This window comes from Schistocerca cancellata, chromosome 3, assembly GCF_023864275.1.
Source record: "Schistocerca cancellata isolate TAMUIC-IGC-003103 chromosome 3, iqSchCanc2.1, whole genome shotgun sequence".
NCBI classification, from domain to species: Eukaryota; Metazoa; Arthropoda; class Insecta; order Orthoptera; family Acrididae; genus Schistocerca; species Schistocerca cancellata.
This window is the reverse complement of record NC_064628.1, coordinates 689,671,712-689,692,524: the sequence shown is the minus strand read 5'-3', so window position 1 is coordinate 689,692,524 and position 20,813 is coordinate 689,671,712. Positions and strand designations below refer to the sequence as shown.

The 20,813-nt window shown below is 44.0% G+C and overlaps 1 protein-coding gene across 1 annotated transcript in view; it reads left to right on the top strand.

The window, feature by feature from the left end:
- The window catches only part of LOC126176956 (uncharacterized), a 58,586-nt gene that overhangs the window by 22,497 nt on the left and 15,276 nt on the right, over positions 1-20,813 (top strand). The window contains exon 3 of the mRNA XM_049924164.1: positions 12,982-13,084. Within this exon, the coding sequence (XP_049780121.1) occupies positions 12,982-13,084 (103 nt within the window). The remainder of the gene's footprint in view (positions 1-12,981; positions 13,085-20,813) is intronic.

Genomic DNA, 20,813 nt, shown 5'->3' with positions numbered 1-20,813 from the left:
CGTCTACAGAAACGTCATCGGCCTGGAATCTCTTTGACTGGAGTAGAATTACCTTCAGTGGTGAGTCCCGCTTCGAACTGACAAGGGGACCCTCCATACTGTAAATCACGGATTTTGAAGTCCTTCAAATATGTTGTAGAGGCATTTACCCTGAGTACCTGGCTATCCGGTTTTTTAGCGACGGACCTTTGTTTTTAAGAAAAACGATTTTGAAGTGCTTTGTATTTCTGTAACATTACAAATATTCCTATCAAGTCAGCGTAGCGCAGCGGTAAAGGTTCACGGTTACCGCGCTGAGGTATAGTGTTCGAACCCTGTTGGTGTATTTTTTTTTTCAAAACTAACCGAATTTGTCAATTTTATTTCAAAGTATATCAACAAACAGTGTAAGGTATGCGAAATTATAAAGATATATTCAGTTATTAATTTTTTCTGTCATACAATATTACAAAATCTTGTTTTTATCGTCCACATCGCTTGATGTGCCAGAATAATATTGTGGGTGATACTTATAGTAGATCTGGTCCCTTCAACCCCCACAGACCAACCAACGTATCATAGGAACAATCGAAGCACAGATTTTGGCAGCACGACGCGCTTTTTATAAAAGCAATCGTCTTGCAGGCGCACGGTTTCTTCATGAGCGATAGCGGCAAACACAATTCTTTTGCATTCAAAAGGATTTCTCTTTCATCCGCTAATTTTGATGCTAAACATATGTATCTAATCATGCTTTCAAAATTAGGTGCGCTGAATTGATGTAGGATTAGCGAATGTAATTTTATCGAATCTTCCCTAGAAGCGATCTCTCTGTTGTCTTTAATCAAGTCGGGAGCATTCTGAATAATTTTCGTGAAGATTTTCACCTATAGGTAAAAATAAACATTGCAGGTCTGGCAATAAGGAGTGCCGTTTGGTGGAACCACTTTTAAGGTGTAGGTGCTCGCTTTCCTTTCATCAACGAATAGATGATCGTATAGAGTTTAATCGGTTTGCCCTCCCCACGAATCGATAATGAAGAAAATTTTTTTTTTCTGTCCCACGTACGGAAGAATAACAGAACGCAAAAATTCTTTGTATACCAGTTCCGTGAACTTCCCGGATTTCGTGCACGACTACATTTCTGTATTTCCCACTTAATTCGTCTACTCGTTTTTGAACGTTAGGACTAAATTTTTCAGACTGTTCTTGCTTACATAAAAAAAACCTTATGGGAGCAGGATTCGAACACGGTACCTCTAGCACAGTAGCCGTGAACGTTTACCGCTGCGGTACGCTGACTTTTTCGGAACATATGTAATGTTACGGGTATACAAAGCGCGCAATGAACTTCAAATTCGGTTTTCTCAGAAACCAAGGCCCGTCGCTAAAAAACCAGATAGCCAGGTACTCATGGTAAGTGTCTCTACAACATATTTAAAGCTGTGATTCTTGAGTTTCTCCCGGCGTATTTGATAATCAAAATATCCACGGGTATGCTGCCGGTCTATAGTGTCCAACGGGCACAATATTTCGGCGATCAAACATGTCGCCATCATCAGGTGAACTGACGGACTGAGCTCCTGTGAACGTGCCGGCACGGGGATCCGTACGCTATGGCTGCTCAGAGGGCCCTCTGAGCAGCCATAGCGTACGGATCCCCGTGCCGGCACGTTCACAGGAGCTCAGTCCGTCAGTTCACCTGATGATGGCGACATGTTTGATCGCCGAAATATTGTGCCCGTTGGACACTATAGACCGGCAGCATACCCGTGGATATTTTGATTATATTTAAAGCTCATCAAAATCCGCGATTTACAGTATGGAGGGTTCCCTTGTGAGCCCCAATGATCAGTGAAGTCGTGTCTGGAGAAACCCCAGCCGGCGGTGGGGTACCAACCTGACTGTCGCCGACCATACGACTCGACAACCAGGAGTGATGGTCTGGGGTGCCATTTCATTTCATAGCAGGATATCTTTGGTTGTTATCCGCGGCACCCTTACAGTACAGCAGTACGTCGACGATATTCTACGCCCCATTTTGTCGCCCTTCATGGCAAGCCATCCTAGGCTTCCATTTCAGGAAGACGATGCAGATGGGCATATGTATCTAATCATGCTTTCAAAATTAGGTGCGCTGAATTGATGTAGGATTAGCTAATGTAATTTTATCGAATCTTCCCTAGAAGCGATCTCTCTGTTGTCTTTAATCAAGTCGGGAGCATTCTGAATAATGAAGGTCATATCAGAGGAATAGCTTCACAAATGGTTCAAATGGCTCTGAGCACTATGGGACTTAACATCTGTGGTCAACAGTCTCCTGGAACTTAGAACTACTTAAACCTAACTAACCTAAGGGCATCACACACATCCATGCCCGAAGCAGGATTCGAACCTGCGACAGTAGCGGTCACGCGGGTCCAGACAAGCGCCTAGAACCGGACGGCCGGACCGGCCGGCTGTTTCACAAACTGAGCAAGTCAATAATGCGTTGGTCTATCTGTGGCCATTAGGCAAGCTGTTATTCGGCTTGCACTGGTTATATGGCTCTGAGCACTACGGGACTTAACAGCTGAGGTCATCAGTCCCCTAGAACTTTGAACTACTTAAACCTAACTAACCTAAGGACATCACACACATCCATGCCCGAGGCAGGATTCGAACCTGCGACCGTAGCGGTCGGCTTGCACTGATTGGCAGAGTTGCTGGATGTCATTCTGAGGGATATCGTGCCTAGTTCTGTCCAATTGGCGCTTTAGAACGTCAAAATCCCGAGCTGTTTGGAGAGCCCTACCCATAATACTTCAAACGTTTTCAGTTGGGGAAGATCCGGCAACATTGCTATCTCAAAACATTTGCAACGGTTAATGTAGCATTTGGCAGTAATAATTTCCGTTCTAGTGAGGTTGCACTCCATCTTGGATTGCTAAAAATGATAAAAATCAAAGAAGATATATTTTTGTAATATTTTCCTTGTTGTTGTTGTTGTGGTCTTCAGTCCAGAGACTGGTTTGATACCGCTCTCCATGTTACTCTATCATGTGCAAGCTTCTTCATCTCCGAGTACTTACTGCAACCTACATCCTCCTGACTCTGATTAATGTATACATCTCTTGGTCTCCCTCTACGATTTTTACCCTCCACGCTGCCCTCCAATACTAAATTGGTGATCCCTGCCTCAGAACATGTCCTACCAACCGATCCCTTCTTCTAGTCAAGTTGTGCCACAAACTTCTCTTCTCCCCAATCCTATTCAATACCTTCTCATTAGTTATGTGATCTACCCATCTAATCTTCAGCATTCTTCTGTAGCACCACATTTCGAAAGCGTCTATTCTCTTCTTGTCCAAACTATTTATCATCCATGTTTTACTTCCATACATGGCTACACTCCATACAAATACTTTCAGAAACGCCTTCCTGACACTGAAATCTATACTCGATGTTAACAAATTTCTTTTCTTCAGAAACTCTTTCCTTGCCATTGCCTGTCTACATTTTATATCCTCTATACTTTGACCATCATCAGTTATTTTGCTCCCCAAATAGCAAAACTCCTTTACTACTTTAAGTGTCTCATTTCCTAATCTAATACCCTCAACATCACCCGACTTAATTCGACTACATTCCATTATCCTCGTTTTGTTTTTGTTGATGTTCATCTTATATCCTCCCTTCATGACACCATCCATTCTGTTCAACTGCTCTTCCAAGTCCATTGCTGTCTCTGACAGAACTACAATGTCATCGGCGAACCTCAAAGTTTTTATTTCTTCTCCATGGATTTTAATACCTACTCCGAACTTTTCTTTTGTTTCCTTTACTGCTTGCTCAGTATACAGATTGAATAGCATCGGGGAAAGACTACAACCCTGTCTCACTCCCTTCCCAACCACTGCTTCCCTTTCGTGTCCCTCGACTCTTATAACTGCCATCTGGTTTCTGTACAAATTGTAAATAGCCTTTCGCTCCCTGTATTTTACCCCTGCCACATTCAGAATTTGAAAGACAATTTGCATGTTGTGCTACATTCACAGCTGTTGCTAGAAGTGGCGTTCCTCAACTTATACGCAGAAATAATATTGTCGTACAAAATTCTGTCTACTCTTTTCAAAACACTTTGGTGTTGGTCGAACAGTGCCACAGGCAGCGAGAATTTTTACCAAGACACTTCCTTCAGACTCGGCTAGTTACTCGTGTAAAAGAATTTTCACGTGACACCACAAGAAGAAATCAAGCGTGGCTAAGTCAAGAAAGCGAGCTGATGACGAAACTTTACCTCTTCTTCCTACCCACCTTGCAGGACTATCTGACACAGGCGCTCACGAACAAGATGTGCGAAGTCAGTTGGGGCTCCAACATACTGGAACCACGAACTGACAGGGAGATCAAGTAGGATATCTGCCAAGAATGTGATAGTATGTCTTCCAGTGAACACTGTTACAGTAAAGCGAATAGTAGGCAGATATAGCCCAGTTAACTACTCATTATTGCAAAACTACGTCGCTGGATCTTTAAAACTTATTTTTAATGGTTTCTTTGGATAATATATTTCAGAAAATAGTTCACCTTTTATCACTACCTTACTTTATCACATTCAACTATCAGACGGTATACGATTTTCTTACCAAAGATCATTGCTGTAATTACTTTTCAGAATGAATGTGCTTAAATGAGATAAAGAACTTAATGATGGGCTTTGACTCCAAAATTATATAGTTGCGTTTGTGATTTAAATGGTATCTATGTCTCACAGTTATATACTACGTTAGTAAATGTGTTATAAAATATTCAACGAACGTGCCACATTTGGATGAAATGTTACTTTATTATTCAATAGATTTCTGGAATGTTATTGATTATAGTGATTAAGAAATGACATCATTACAAGAAAGTGAAAATATAGTACTCATCTAGCATTTTTCTTTTAAAAACCTCGTTATTCCTGTAAACTTCACTATTAATGTAAAACTGTTGAAAACTGTCATTCTCATTATTCTGCAGTAACACTCTAGTGACGTTTTCTCCAATACATTTAATGTACCTTCTCTCAACTCTCAAATCACTACGACAATACACTTCTTCAGTAAATCGGTACACGTAACACAGTGCACTAACCATGAAATATATGCAGCTCAATTGTCATAAGACAGTGTACGTAATAGTAGAACCCTGGTAAATACTTTCTCTGTTTCATGTTAAGTAACGAACTTTATGCAGGTTAACATTAGCGATATTGCTTCTTAATTCCATTTCACTCGCATCAACGTCCCAATCACAGTAAGTCTTTATCTAACGAAAATTTTCTAACCTGCAGTTAGTACAGGCTGTCTTCTATGTACTGCTCCAGTATTCAATTTTAATAGCATAATAAGCTCACCCATTTCGTCAGGTATGAGGGACAGTCAAACGAAAACAGAATATCCGTCACAACGGGGCCATGGAATGGTTCCATTCAAAAATAATCACCACACGCGTTAAGACATTTGCCCCACTGGGAGGCGGGACGATCCGTTCCCGTTTCGTAGGAAGCTGTCGGCCGCTGATGGATCCACAGTCACACGCACTCTTGCACTTCCTCATCCGACTGAAACCGACGTCAACGCATGTCTTTCTTCAGGTCAACAGAGATCACGATGAAAGACCCGGGCTGTATTGAGGATGTTGCAGTGTTCCCCAACCGAGGCCAACGAGAAAGAAAGGCCGCGGCGCGTACGTCACGAAGGTAGTCCTGAACTCGCTCGCTCGCTCAGCTCAGCAGACAAAATGCTTTTCTAAATCTGTCAGCTCGCAGCTGGGAGTGTAAGTACTAACGAGAATTGCATCTTCCACTGGAAGTCTTACTGATTAACAGTACTCAGCAAAATTTAATTTAAGATCAATACTCGATATAAAATCTGTATATTGAGCAAGCAGTAAAGGAAAAAAAGAAAAATTTGGAGTAGGTATTAAAATCCATGGAGAAGAAATAAAAACGTTGAGGTTCGCCGATGACATTGTACTTCTGTCAGAGACAGCAAAGGACTTGGAAGAGCAGTTGAACGGAATGGACAGTGTCTTGAAAGGAGGATATAAGATGAACATGAACAAAAGCAAAAGGAGGATAATGGAATGTAGTCGAATTAAGTCGGGTGATGCTGAGGGAATTAGATTAGGAAATGAGACACTTAAAGTAGTAAAGGAGTTTTGCTATTTGGGGAGCAAAATAACTGATGATGGTCGAAGTAGAGAGGATATAAAATGTAGACTGGCAATGGCAAGGAAAGCGTTTCTGAAGAAGAGAAATTTGTTAACATCGAGTATAGATTTAAGTGTCAGGAAGTCGTTTCTGAAAGTATTTGTATGGAGTGTAGCCATGTATGGAACTGAAACATGGACGATAAATAGTTTGGACAAGAAGAGAATAGAAGCTTTCGAAACGTGGTGCTACAGAAGAATGCTGAAGATTAGATGGGTAGATCACATAACTAATGAGGAAGTATTGAATAGGATTGGGGAGAAGAGAAGTTTGTGGCACAACTTGACCAGAAGAAGGGATCGGCTGGTAGGACATGTTCTGAGGCATCAAGGGATCACCGATTTAGTATTGGAGGGCAGCGTGGAGGGTAAAAATCGTAGAGGGAGACCAAGAGATGAATACACTAAGCAGATTCAGAAGCAGCTTGCACAAGGTAGAGTAGCATGGAGAGCTGCATCAAACCAGTCTCAGGACTGAAGACCACAACAACAACACTCGATATAAATGATACAACGGCTTGTTTACAGCATTTAGTCTCTTCTGCTTGATAGTACTCATTACATGCTGGAAATGGTGCCTTATGCAACTGATAATCATTTTACCATGATTTTATTTTATTGTACTCCAGTACAGCCGTAACAAATTATAAGTACGCCCATGAACGTCCCATCATTATAGGACTAATAACAGTAAGATTCCATAATAGGAGATTCCAGTAGAAGATTCAGTTTTCGTTTGTACAGACACGCCTAGTTGCGAGTTAACAAGTGTAGAAACGTAGTTTGTCTGCTGATTTAAGCGAGCGAGCGCAGGACTACCTTCGTGACGTACGCGCCGCGGCCTGTCTTTCTCGTAGGCCTCGTTCCCAACAAACAAGCGTAGCCTCCGTAAGATTGACGGTGTTGGGGCGGGCGTTATCGTGCTAGAGATGATTCCGTCCGATAGCATTCCTGGGCGCTTTGACTTCACGGCGCGTCTCAGTTTCTGCAAAGTGCTTCGAAGCGCTACGCATTGATTGTGGTTCCACGCTCGAGGAACTCGACGAGCAGAGGAAGCATCCTGTTGCACGACAACGGCCGCTCGCACACTGCCAATCGGACGAAGGCTAAGCTTCAGTGATTTTGTTGGGAAACACTGGAACAACCTCCGTACAGCCCAGATCTTTCACCGTGTGATTTTAAAGTCTTTGGTGGCCTGAATAACGACATGCCTGGATGTCGGTTTCAGCCGGACGAAGAAGTGCAAGAGCGTGTGTGGTTGTGGAACTGTCAGTGGTCGACCGCGTTCTGCTAAACAGGAATTGATCGTCTCGTCTCCCAGTCGGATAAATGTCTTAACGTGTGTGGTGATTACTTTTGAATGAAACCATTCCATGGTCCCGTTGTGGCTGGTGTTTGTCTTTCACTTGACTGTCCCTTATAAGAGGGCTGAAACTTTAACAGTGGCAACTATTCATTTACAGCTCGCACAAAATAGATACGTGTATCAAAGTTTTACTGACCTTCAAAGTAGTCACCAGCTTTATGTATAACCCGTTGCCAGCTTTGTGGAAGTCGTAGGATACTCTTAGCAGTGCCAGTTGTGTTGACAGTTCGAGCGGCGCGGTCTATTGCCCGACGAATCTGTAGCAGTTCTAGCAGTTCTGAAGCGAATGCCGTGAAGTGTTTCCTTCAGTTTAGAAATCGAGTTGAAGTCACGAGGGCTTAAGTCAGGGGAGTGCAGTAGGTGGTACAGCACTTAGCAGCCCAAACTATCAACACAACTGGCACTACTAAGAGTATCCTACGACTTCCACATCGCTGGCCCCGGGTTATACACAATGCTGGTGACTACTTTGAAGGTTAGAAAACTTTGAATCACGTATCTATTTTGTACGAGCTGTAAATAAATAGTTGCCACTGTTAAAGTTTCAACCCTCGTACAAAAATCTTGTACTAGGTCAGTAACAATTTTGACTGGCCTGCACTATGGTTAATTTAGGTAGTTAACTGTTTCACAGCGGACCATAGATTTCTGTGCTAGAAAATGTTTCCATTTTAAATACCATTTTGAAAATTCTAAAAAAAGGAAAGCGGGACGTCATTCCCCGCTTCCAGCGATCTATACTCGGCGTTTCAAGGTCTTTGCGACAAAGGTCTAGGGTGACAGATCACGTCATAGGTAACAACTTCTGTCAGAGACTAAGTGTTCGCCGTCGCTTCACAGTGATGTTAATGGTCCTTTTGGTATTCGTCGGCCCCGGGACGACGGCGGTTGCCGGCGCTAGCAGGGACTACCAATCAATTGTGCTGCATACTCCCTACCCCAGTAAACTGCTAGAGTGATTTCCAACAACAGAACAGTAAGAATGTGTGTCTTTAAGCAGAAAAAGATATTTTAGAAGCGAATCAAGAATTTCAGTTGAGAGACGCCTAGTCTGTCACACGGAGGGGGTGACTGGATGATAGGCAACACACACTGCATACAAACGATGCAGAGTACCTGCACCTTCCGCTTCTCAGGGGCACAGCTACGTTGGTTGCTCACAAGGGAACCTCCCCATCGCACTCCCCTCAGATTTAGTTATAAGTTGGCACAGTGGATAGGCCTTGAAAAACTGAACACACATAAATCAAGAAAACAGGAAGAAGTTGTGTGGAACTATGAAAAAAATAAGCAAAATATACAAACTGAGTAGTCCACGTGCAAGATAGGCAACATCAAGGATAGTGCAGGTACAAGGTCGCTGTGGTCTCGTGGTTAGCGTGAGCAGCAGCCGCACAAGAGGTCCTTGGTTCAAGGCTTCCCTCGAGTGAAAAGATTAATTTTTTATTTTCAGACAATTATTATCTGTCCGTCGTCACTTTTTTGGCAGTGATTATCACATCCACAAGAAAACCTAAATCGGGCAAGGTAGAAAAATCTTTTTACCCATTCGCTAAGTGTACAAGTTAGGTGCGTCGACAACATATTCCTGTCATGTGACGCACATGCCGTCACCAGTATACGAATATATCATACGTGTTTTCCTGTGGAGGAATCGGTAGACCTATGACCTTGCGATCAAATGTTTTCGGTTCCCATTGGAGAGGCACGTCCTTTCGTCTACTAATCGCACGGTTTTGCGGTGCGGTCGCAAAACATAGATACTAAACTTATTACAGTGAACAGAGACGTCAATGAACGAAAATTAAACTTTTCACCCGAGGGAAGACTTGAACCAAGGACCTCTCATTCCGCAGCTACTCGCGCTAACCACGGGACCACGACGACGTTGAGCCTACACTATCCTTGATGTTGCCTATCTTACGCATGGAGTACTCAGTTTGTATATTTATCTTATTTTTTTCATAGTTCCACACAACTTCTTCCTGTTTTCTTGATTGATCTGTGTTCAGTTTTTCAAGGCCTATCCACTGTGCCAACTTATAACTAAATCTGAGGGGGGTGCGATGGGGAGGTTCCCGTGTCAGAAGCTAAGGACGATCGGTCGCGAAACGGAAACGACAGTGAAAATAAAAAAAAAATTATTTGCAACCGCTCGCTACACCTTCCAGCTACTACCAGCTAGTAACTGCTCCGACTGAGACATTTGTCGGAGCACTGTACCAACTTTCCAATACCATCGTCGTATAAGGCAGCCGCCTGTGGTTCCCGCCACTTCTCTACACTGACCTTGTAACTTGTTGTCTGCGCAAGAGTGTTGTGTTCGTAGCCAGCGAGTCATGTGAGCAGAGATGACAATCAGAGTGAGCCAAGTCCGGGCTGTACAGTGGTGATCAAACACTTCCCAACGAAAACGCTGCAGCAGTGTCCACACTGCCCCTGCAGAGTGCGGCCAGGAATTCTCGAAAGGAGGAACTCCATGTCAGTTACGCTACAAGGGCTGCATGAAATCAGGCAAAATCTCTCATAGCGCTTCATACTGTTGTTCTAGCCATATTTACGCCCTCTCTGTGCCCTCAGAACTGAAAAGAGCGACGTGATGCGATTGACTGTCCTATACATCTATGCACAGCTTTATCGGATTTTCACCATGGTTTCCATTTCGCGATCGATCGGATCTTACTTTCCGAATAAGCGTCGTAATTATTGTAAACGATGTCTACACTGCAGTGCCGCTGGGAAGCCGGGAAGTCCCCAACAAAAGTTGTATGCCATGACGTGATCTACCACCCCTAGACTCTTGTCGCAAAGATTTTGAAACATTCTTTACATCTTCATCTTTCATTATTTACAGGCAGCATGAATCTACATCTACATCTACGTTATTACTCTGTTACTCACAATAAAGTGCGTGGCAGAGGGTTCAATGAACCACCTTCAAGCTGTCTCTCTACCGTTCCACTCTCGAACGGTACGCAGGAAAAACGAGCACTTAAATTTTTCTGTGTGAGCTGATTTCTCTTATTTTATCGTGATGATCATTTCTCCTTATGTAAGTGGGTGCCAACAGAATGTTTTCGCAATCGGGCGAGAAAACTGGTGATTGAAATTTCATGAGAAGATCCCGTCGCAACGAAAAACGCCTTTGTTTTAATGATTGCCACTCCAATTCACGTATCATGTCTGTGACACTATCTCTCGTATTTCGCGATAATACAAAACGAGCCGCCCTTCTTTGTACTTTTTCGATGTCATCCGTCAGTCCCATCTGATGCGGATCCCACACCGCACAGCAATACTCCAAAATAGGGCGGACAAACGTGGTGTAAGAAGTCTCTTTAGTAGACCTGTTGCACCTTCTAAGTGTTTTGCCAATGAATCGCAGTCTTTGGTTTGCTCTACTCACAATATTATCTATGTGATCGTTCCAATTTAGGTCATTTGTAATTGTAATCCCTAAGTATTTAATTGAATTTACAGCCTTCAGATTTGTGTGACTTATGGCGTAATCGAAATTTATCTGATTTCTTTTAGTACTCATGTGAATAACTTCGCACTTTTCAGTATTCAGGGTCAATTGCTACTTTTCGCACCATACAGATGTCTTATCTAAATCATTTTGCAAGTCGTTTTGATCATCTGATGACTTTACAAGACGGTAAATGACAGCATCATCTGCAGACAATCTAAGACGGCTACTCTGATTGCCTCCTATGTCGTTAATATAGATCAGGAACAATAGAGGGCCTGTAACACTTCCTTGGGGAACGCCGGATATTACTTCTGTTTTACTCGATGACTTTCCGTCTATTACTACTGACTGTGACCTTTCTGACAGGAGATCACGAATACAGTCGCACACCTGCGGCGATACTGCGTAGGCACGCTGTTTGGTTAGAAGCTGTCACTAATTACAAAGATTTCAAGTGACTGTTACGCTGTGTTTTATTATAAAGGAGCTCTAGTGTCCTTTCTACTCTTATATTGCCTACTTAATACAATTCTAGTGAAAAAACCGTGTTCATGATCATGTTAGTTCTTTTTCGTGTAGTGTCTATTATATGGCTTTCCTTAACCAGATTACAGAGTGCTTTCTATGAGTATAGCGTTTTAAGACCACATGTCAGATATGTCTCTCTGTCCATTGTACCCTCATGCCTATACAACAGGTATTAGTTAAATGCCGTGTCTTTTCTTTTGGACATGTCCGAAAGAATAACCAATTTCGTCCTACAGCCACTATGAATCGAGACGCAAAGGAATTAAAAACACTAGCTGACAGTAAGCAATTATTTAGATCAGTGAGGTAAGTTGAAAATTTGTGCTACTCTGGGATTCGAATCCGGGTCTTCTGTTTAGTAGGCAGATGCGCTGACCACTACACCATCTAGACACAGTGCTCAGCACAGCCACATAACTACTCTAGCACGCCTCCTGTCAGACTCAAATACTCAACTTTTACCACACATTACTGATGTAGTGCCCCTGCCCATTAGCCTCATTACTCGCGTCATTTCGCCGATTTCCTTAAGATTTCGAGCTTGGTGTGCATCTGCACTGAAGGGATCATTTGCTGTCATCGCCTAAATTATGCAATTCTGCAGGCTTTCGTGGCCGTTGTCACTGTAGTTAGAATCGTCTGGGTTATTAGGCTGCGTCATATTTCGACTACACTGATCGACGTTTCGACCCCTCTGCTGGGATCTTCCTCGGGATCTTGTGGTGTCCACTACTGATAGAACAGTTCAGAACGTCGATCATTTTAGTAGAAATATGACGCGGCCTGCTAACCCAGACGATTTTAATTGCAGTTAACTAAAGCGCCTAAATTATTTAAGTGTCCGAAAGAACAGTCATCACATGTATATTGATGGCCGGTATCCACTTCAGTGCTGATGCACACCAAGCTCGAACTCGTATGTGGATCGGTGAGATGCCATGTGTAATGAGGCTAATGGGCAGGAACACTACATCAGCATTGTGTCGTATAGGTTGAGAATTTGGGTCTGACTGGAGGACCGCTAGGACAGTCCTTGTGGCTGTGGTGACCACTGTGTCCAGATGGCATACTGGTCAGCGCGCCTGCCTAGTAAGTAGCAGATCCAGGTTCGAAACCCTGCCTGGCACAAATTTTCAACTTTCCCGATTGCTACAAATCAATTCCCGCTGGCAGCTAATGTCTTTAATTCCCTCCTGTCTAGATTTTATAATGTTTGAAGCTGTATCATCACAACTGGTACAGATCGCAACTACCGAATCGAGAACAGAACAAAGGACTGCGGAGTGATGTAGCACAAGCCGTGGAAGGCTATTAGGTGCAGTCGTGTGAACGAAGAACGCAGAGAGAACGCGTCCCCTTGCATCTCTGTTGAGGCGGCAAATGTGGTGTGTGTGTGCAGGTGGGCAGCCAAGTCACGCGTGCGGATGGGAAACGGCGGCTGGCGGGCGCTGCCTGGGGGCGCCGCGGAGCTCCACTGCCTGTTCCCAGTGCCGCTGCTCTCGGTGAGTGCTTCCCTGATTGGTTACTTAATTGCTTACGTATTCAGCTGCAGATAACCTTCACAGGGATCAGTTTAATATCACGAAAAAACTTAATTAGAGGTTTATAAGGTGCCGGCTGCGATTTTATGTTTGGTAGCGTGGAGTGACCTGATGATATACTAGTGACCTTAATCCGTATTGTTGGTTGGAAACAGGCAAAAATGTGACAGTAATACACTTAATCACTAGTTCCTATTGTTCTTCTAACACATCCATTGATGATGGTGTCGTACACCATAAGTGCACTAGCCACACTGTGGTTAATTAAAGTACAAAAGAAAATGGCTCTGAGCACTATGCGACTTAACTTCTGAGGTCATCAGTCCCCTAGAACTTAGAACTACTTAAATCTAACTAACCTAAGGACATCACACACATCCATGCTCGAGGAAGGATTCGAACCTGAGACCGTAGCGGTCGCACGGTTCCAGACTGTAGCGCCTAGAACCTCTCGGCCACCCCAGTCGGCAAACAAGTTAGTAACAGCTTGTACTGTACGTGCTTGAGCATTGTCCTGCAAAATGGTGGTTAGGTCCTGCAGAAAGTGTCATCACTTCTGTTTCTATGCTCGTCATTTTTGGAACACAACCTACGACTAGCTTAGAGACAGAAGTGGTGACACTTTCTGCAGGACCTGACCATCATTTTGCTGGACAATGCTCAAGCACGTACAGTGCAAGTTGTTACTGAGTTGTCTGACAGATGGGGCTGCTAAGCGCTGTACCACCTACTGCACTCCCCTGACTTAAACCCTCCTGAGTTCAACTCGATTTCTAAACTGAAGGAAACACTTCACGACATTCGCTTCAGAACTGCTACAAATTCGTCGGGCAATAGAACGCGCCGCTCAAACTGTCAACGCAACTGGCACTGCTAAGAGTATCCTACGACTTCCACATCGCTGACACCGGGTTATACACAATGCTGGCGACTACTTCGAAGGTTAGTAAATCTTTGAAACACGTATCTATTTTGTACGAGCTGTAAATAAATAGTTGCCACTGTTGAAATTCCAACCCTCGTACATTAACAAAAATCTTGTATTAGGCCAGTAACAATTTTGACTGGCCTGCACTATGGTTAATTTAGGTAGTTAACTGTTTCACAGCCGACAATAGATTTCTGTGCTAGAAATTTTTTCCATTTTAAATACCATGTTGAAAATTCTAACAAAAGGAAGGCGGGACGGCATTCCGCGCTTCCAGCGATCTATACTCGGCGTTTCAAAGTCTGTGCAGGTCTAGGGTGACAGATCACGTCATAGGGAACAACTTCTGTCAGAGACTAAGTGTTCGCTGTCGCTTCACAGTGACGTTAAGGATCCTTTTAGTATTCGTCGGCCCCGGGACGACGACGGTTGATGGCACTAGCGGGGACTAACAACCAAGTTTGCTGCATACTCCCTGCCCCAATAAACTGCTAGAGTGATTTTCAACAACATAACCGTAGGAATGAGTGTCTTTAAGAGGAGAATGATATTTTAGAAGCGAATCAAGAATTTAAGTTTAGAGACGCCTACAGTCTTTCACGCGGAGAGGGTGACTGGATGATAGGCAACACACACTGCATTAAGGATAATAGCAGAATGTGGTGCCACACAACGCGGCACTACACAAAACTGGCGCTAATAGCATAGGCACATAGGGAACACACACGACACAGATCTGTAAGTGCACGGTATTGGTGATAAGTTGAGAAAACCGACCCGAAACATATGTGCTACAAAACGCCACTGTTTCCTGCGCATGTACCCCAACATCAATATGGGATATGACCACCATGCACACTTACACTGGCCGCACAACGGGTTGGTATACTCTGCATCAGGTGGTCGAGCAGCTACTTGGGTATAGCCTCCCATTCTTGCACCATTGCCTGTCGGAGCTCCTGAAGTGTCGTATGGGTTTGAAGACGTGCAGCAATACGTCGATCGAGAGCGTCCCAGACGTACTCGATGGGGTTTAGGTCTGCAGAACAGGCAGGCCACTCCATTCGCCTGATATCTTCTGTTTCAAGGTACTCCTCCACGATGGCAGCTCGGTGGGGCCGTGCGTTATTATCCATCAGGAGGAGGGTGGGACCCACTGCACCCCTGAAAAGGCGGACATACTGGTGCAAAATGACGTCCCGATACACCTGATGTGTTACAGTTCCTCTGTCAAAGACATGCAGGGGTGTACGAGCACCAATCACAATCCCACCCCACACCATCAAACCACGACCTCCATACAGGTCCCTTTCAAGGACATTAAGGGGTTGGTATCTGGTTTCTGGTTCACGCCATGAGAAAACCCGGTTAGAATCACTGTTCAGACTATACCTGGACTCGTCTGTGAACATAACCTGGGACCACTCTTCCAGTGACCATGTACTGTGTTCTTGACACCAGACTTTACGAGCTCTCCTGTGACCAGGGGTCAGTGGAATGCACCTTGCAGGTCTCCGGGCGAATAAACCATGTCTGTTCAGTTGTCTGTGGACTGTGTGTCTGGAGACAACTGTTCCAGTGGCTGTGGTAAGGTTCCGAGAAAGGCTACCTGCAGTGCTCCGTGGCCGTCTGCGGGCACTGATGGTGAGATATCGGTCTTCTTGTGATGTTGTACACTGTGGACGTCCCGTACTGTAGCGCCTGGACAAGTTTCCGTCTGCTGGAATCGTTGCCATGATTTTGAAATCACACTTTGTGGCACACGGAGGGCCCGTGCTACGACCTGCTGTGTTTGACCAGCCTCCAGTCGCCCTAGTATTCTACCCCTCATAACGTCATCAATATGTGTTCTTTGAGCCATTTTCAACACACAGTAATCATTAGCACATCTGAAAACGTCTGCATACTTAGTCGCTGCACCGTACATTGACATGCACCAATACACCTCTGCATATGTGGACTGCTGACAGTGCCACCGTGCGACGACCGCAGGTCAAATGCACCGCAGTGTCATACCCCTAGGTGATTTAAACCCGCAAGCCGCCCACCAGAGCGTTGTTTCACCATGTATCAGCATTATCCATAATTTATGAGCATGAGTGAACAATGAATTTCTGCCCTTAAAAAAATCAAAACAATTTCTTTGACCTAATGCAACGGACAGAAGCATCACAGTATCGCCTTATGAAGACAAATGCACCGTTTAGCCGTACTTCACGTATTTTCTAATCTATTGTCTGATGCATATGAAAATGATATGGGAGGCTTGAAGTAAAACATGGAATTCAAACCTTTGGATGTATTAACCGGTTGCTTTTACATGATGGAAATTTGAATTGCGTATCAGTAAATGTTTTTAAATGGTACTGTTCCTCACGAAATGAAGACCTGACAGTAACTTATCAGGCAAAGTGGTCGGCATGCGGGGTTCCTCTATGGGAACAAGAGAAAGGATTTTACAAGCTTGTGCGTGATCCAACAAGGTGCAACAGAAAAGTGCTGCGTAGGGAAAAGAACAAGAGAGACTGAGACTCTTACTCATTCACAGAGATTCGCGTCGTTGATACACTTACAAATTCGTTAAACTACTTGCACAGGACAAGGGCAGAGCGAGAGAACAACTGACGTTAATCACTCTTATTGAAACGAGGAAACGAACAAATTTGTCAGCCTAAAACAGGGTGGTGTGAAGAGTTTAGTTTAAGACACATGTGGCAAAGACACATGTGGCAAAACAGGGCGGTGTGAAGAGTTTAGTTTAAGACACATGTGGCAAAGAAATTTGACTACTAACATGCTGTAATCGCGACCTAAGTAACAATACGCCAGCAAGCAGTTGCATTGCGTCTCACCGCTATTGCCTCGTGGTACAGCATCCCCAACACATCGAAACTGCAGCTCGTCGCGGCCACACTGCCGACCTTTCGTTTCTCAACACGTCACAAGGACACACTTTTTTGACGCACATTCCGGCCAGTCAAAGACCTAGCTTCCGGGCTCAATACAGCGGTCCAATCGGCTCACTTCGCTCTACAGATCCCTTGTTCGCCCGTTTTGATTGACAGATTTTCTAGCACCGGGTTCGATTCCCGGCGGGGTCAGGGATTTTCACCTGCCTCGAGATGACTGGGTGTTTGTGTTGTCCTCATCATTTCATCATCATCCAAGAAAGTGGCGAAATTGGACTGAGCAAAGGTTGGGAAATTGTACGGGCGCTGATAACCACGCAGTTGAGCGCCCCACAAACCAAACATCATCATCATCTCAGATTTTCTAGCAAGAAGTCGATGTTTCTACCGCAAACTTCCATCAACCAAAGGAAACACTCGCTCATGAATTCGACGGGAAAGATTGTTCTACCTACGCGCTCCAAATCACGTACGACAAGACAGAGAGGGATAGGGTCATCTGCCACCATTTTTCTCCTTGTTCTCCAGTCCTCCCCTCTGCTGCCGTCCTGAGCATTCCAACAGTTCAGCCCTCAGTTTCTAAGCTCGGGGACAGCAGAAAATTCGCCTTATCCCAAAGCCAAACTAACAGAATGGATTTAAAGCAAGGCAGAGAGTGTCCATGAAACAGAGGCTGCTGATTACAGATGGAACGTTAGGATAAAATAGAACACATACTATACAGATCACTTCGCATAGACAACGGTTCGCGTAGAAAATTATGAAGATGGCAAATAAAAATGATAAAATGCCGTACCTAATTGATAGAATATACTCTAACGAAAGATGTACTCAAATAAACGTACATCTTTCAAGTTAATGTTTTGAAACACGCAGGCGTAATATCACTAAGCAAAAGATACGAAACTCTTCGCATTTCTAAGGATATCACACTGAGAGCGTGATCTGTGTTCCTTATGGTTTGACAAATTTCATCAATAATGATCTACACATTGACCGTGGCCAAACAGTTTACCGCTCTCATTTCTTTTAATGATTCATTGCTTCACCATACATTGCAAAAATATGAACTCTTAATACCCTTCCGATCACCTGTTGTCAATAAACAACGTAAAAATAACAATAAATTGAACATAAGAGGTGTGATCAAAAAGTAACGGGAATTCTTGTTTTTCTTAAAGAATATTTATTTATTCATCAACATCAGCTTTGTCCCTTTCAGAGTCACCCCGCTTAGATTTAATACACTTGTACCAGCGTCTTTTCCGATCGTGGAACCCTTATGCAACTCCCTCTTGTTTTGGTCTTCAGCTCCTTCAGCGATTCTGTTTTTATCTCACCAATGGTGGCAAAACGACGTCCTTTCGTGATTCTTTTCAACCTCGGGAATTAAAAGAAGTTGCAGAGGGAGGGTCATGTCCGGCGAGTACGGTGGCTGAGGCAACGTAACGGTATCGTTTTTTGCCAAAAAATCACGAACAAGAAGTGAAATGTGGGCGAGAGCATTATTATGATGCAATTTGCATGAGTAGTCTTGCAGCAATTCTGGATGTTTTCTTCGCATTGCTCGACGCAAACGGCGCATAACTCCCAGGTAGTATTCCTTATTGAGCCTACTGAGGCAGGAACTCATGATGCACAGTCCATTGTAATCGAAGAAAATACTGAGGAGATCCTTCACATGCGATCGAACGTGTCGAATTTTTTTCACTCTTGGCTCTTCAGGGAGTTTCCAATGGGACGGCATCATACACATCTACCCGTGTTTCGTCACCTGTTAGAACCATATTTAGAAGTTCATTAAGCATTTACCAAGTGATGCCTAAGCCATGTCGTTTTTGCTCGAAATCCAACAGTTTCGGAACAAACTTCGCTGCTACACGTTTCATGTCCAGAACATCCGAAAAATTGCTTGGAATGAGCTAAAGATTATGCCGACATCATCAGCACCTCTCTGACGGTGATTCACGATTTTCGAGGACCATTTTCTTTACTTCTTCCACACTGGCGTCAGTAATGGATATGCTGGGGCGTCCAGGGCTGTCGTCGTCTTAGACTTTTTCTCGACCCTCTTTGAAACATTTACACCACTCGTAAACTCTTGTCTTTCTCGCAGCAGATTCGCCAGAAGCCACTAAAAGACATTTAGAATGCAGTGCTGCCTTTATTCCACTTTTAAAGCGAAATTTAATGCAAATTCTTTGATCCATCTTTTCCGAAAGTAAAAACTAGCCGAGCACTTGAAAACACGTACAAACTTTTCGACTGTCAACCATAAACTCAGAAACAGCTGAAAATGCCAACATACATCAGGAACATGTGTACCAATAAGATAAAAAATAATTTTGAAAATCGGACCTATAAAGCTCGCGAAATTAAAAAAAAATCCCGTTACTTTTTGATCAAATCTCGTACATAGACGAGGCAATACATTATGACTATCTACTTAATGGCATCAATCTTTGGAACGCAATGCAGCGTCTATTCTCCGTAGAATGGATTTGAAAATTCCTTCGTAGGCTTACAGAGGTATGTGACACCAGATTTCCACGATAGGTCACGCAATCCCCGTAAATTACGGACCGGTGCTTTGTGGACACAGAGCTGCCGCCAGAAAGCTCCCCAAATGTGTTTAATTGAGTTCAGATCAGGCAAGTCCAGTGGGCATGACAACAAATTGAATTCACTAACATACTCCTCAAATCGCTGCAGCACATTTCTGGACTTGAAACACGGGCCATCCTGATGCAAGATGGCGTCGCAGACGGGAAAGACATCAAGCATGAAGACGTGCAGATGGTCTACAATAATGTCACGATGTCCACAAGTATTATGACATCTTTGATTGCAACCACAGATCTCGTGGAAACCGAGGTGAATGTCTCCCATAGATTAATACTGCCTCCACAGGCCTGCGTCCGTGGCGCTGTGCAGCAGCCATTCGCTTGAATGACGGCGTATCTAGAAACAACTATCAACGTCGTGTAACAAGAACCCTAATCCATCCCACCAGGCAACACGTTTCCATTGATACACGGCCCAGTCTCAATGATCCCGTGCCAACTGCAGTCACAATTGTCAGTGTCGTTGGGTCGACAAGAAAACACGCAGGGGTCATCTGTTGCGAAGTCCCATAGTCAACAGTTTGCACTGAACGGTATGACCGTAACACTTGTGCCTCTTCCGTCAGCACTGTACTCTGTCGTCACGGCGCTGCTAATGCTGCTTTACAGATCAGCCTCTGAACTCTACCTTCTGTGACGAGGTTTGGACGTCCATCATCTAATCGCCTTCTCGTGATTCACCGTCCTTCAACGACTTTCCAGAGAAGCTCACTCAGCGGCACGCGAACAACCAATCAGCTTCGGCCTTTTCGAGATGCTCGTTTCCAGGACAATCTACCCTTTGTCAAAGTAGCTAAGTCAGTGGATTTCCCCATTTGCGCCCTTTATTGTCGCTAGGATGATTCCCCCATTCGTCTCTGCTCCGCTTACTCGTATATACAGGGTGTTACAAAAAGGTACGGCCAAACTTTTAGGAAACATTCCTCACACACAAAGAAAGAAAATATGTTATGTGGACATGTGTCCGGAAACGCTTATTTTCCATGTTAGAGCTCATTTTATTACTTCTCTTCAAATGACATTAATCATGGAATGGAAACACACAGCAACAGAACGTACCAGCGTGACTTCAAACACTTTGTTACAGGAAATGTTCAAAATGTCCTCCGTTAGCGAGGATAGATGCATCCACCCTCCGTCGCATGGAATCCCTGATGCGCTGATGCAGCCCTGGAGAATGGCGTATTGTATCACAGCCGTCCACAATACGAGCACGAAGAGTCTCTACA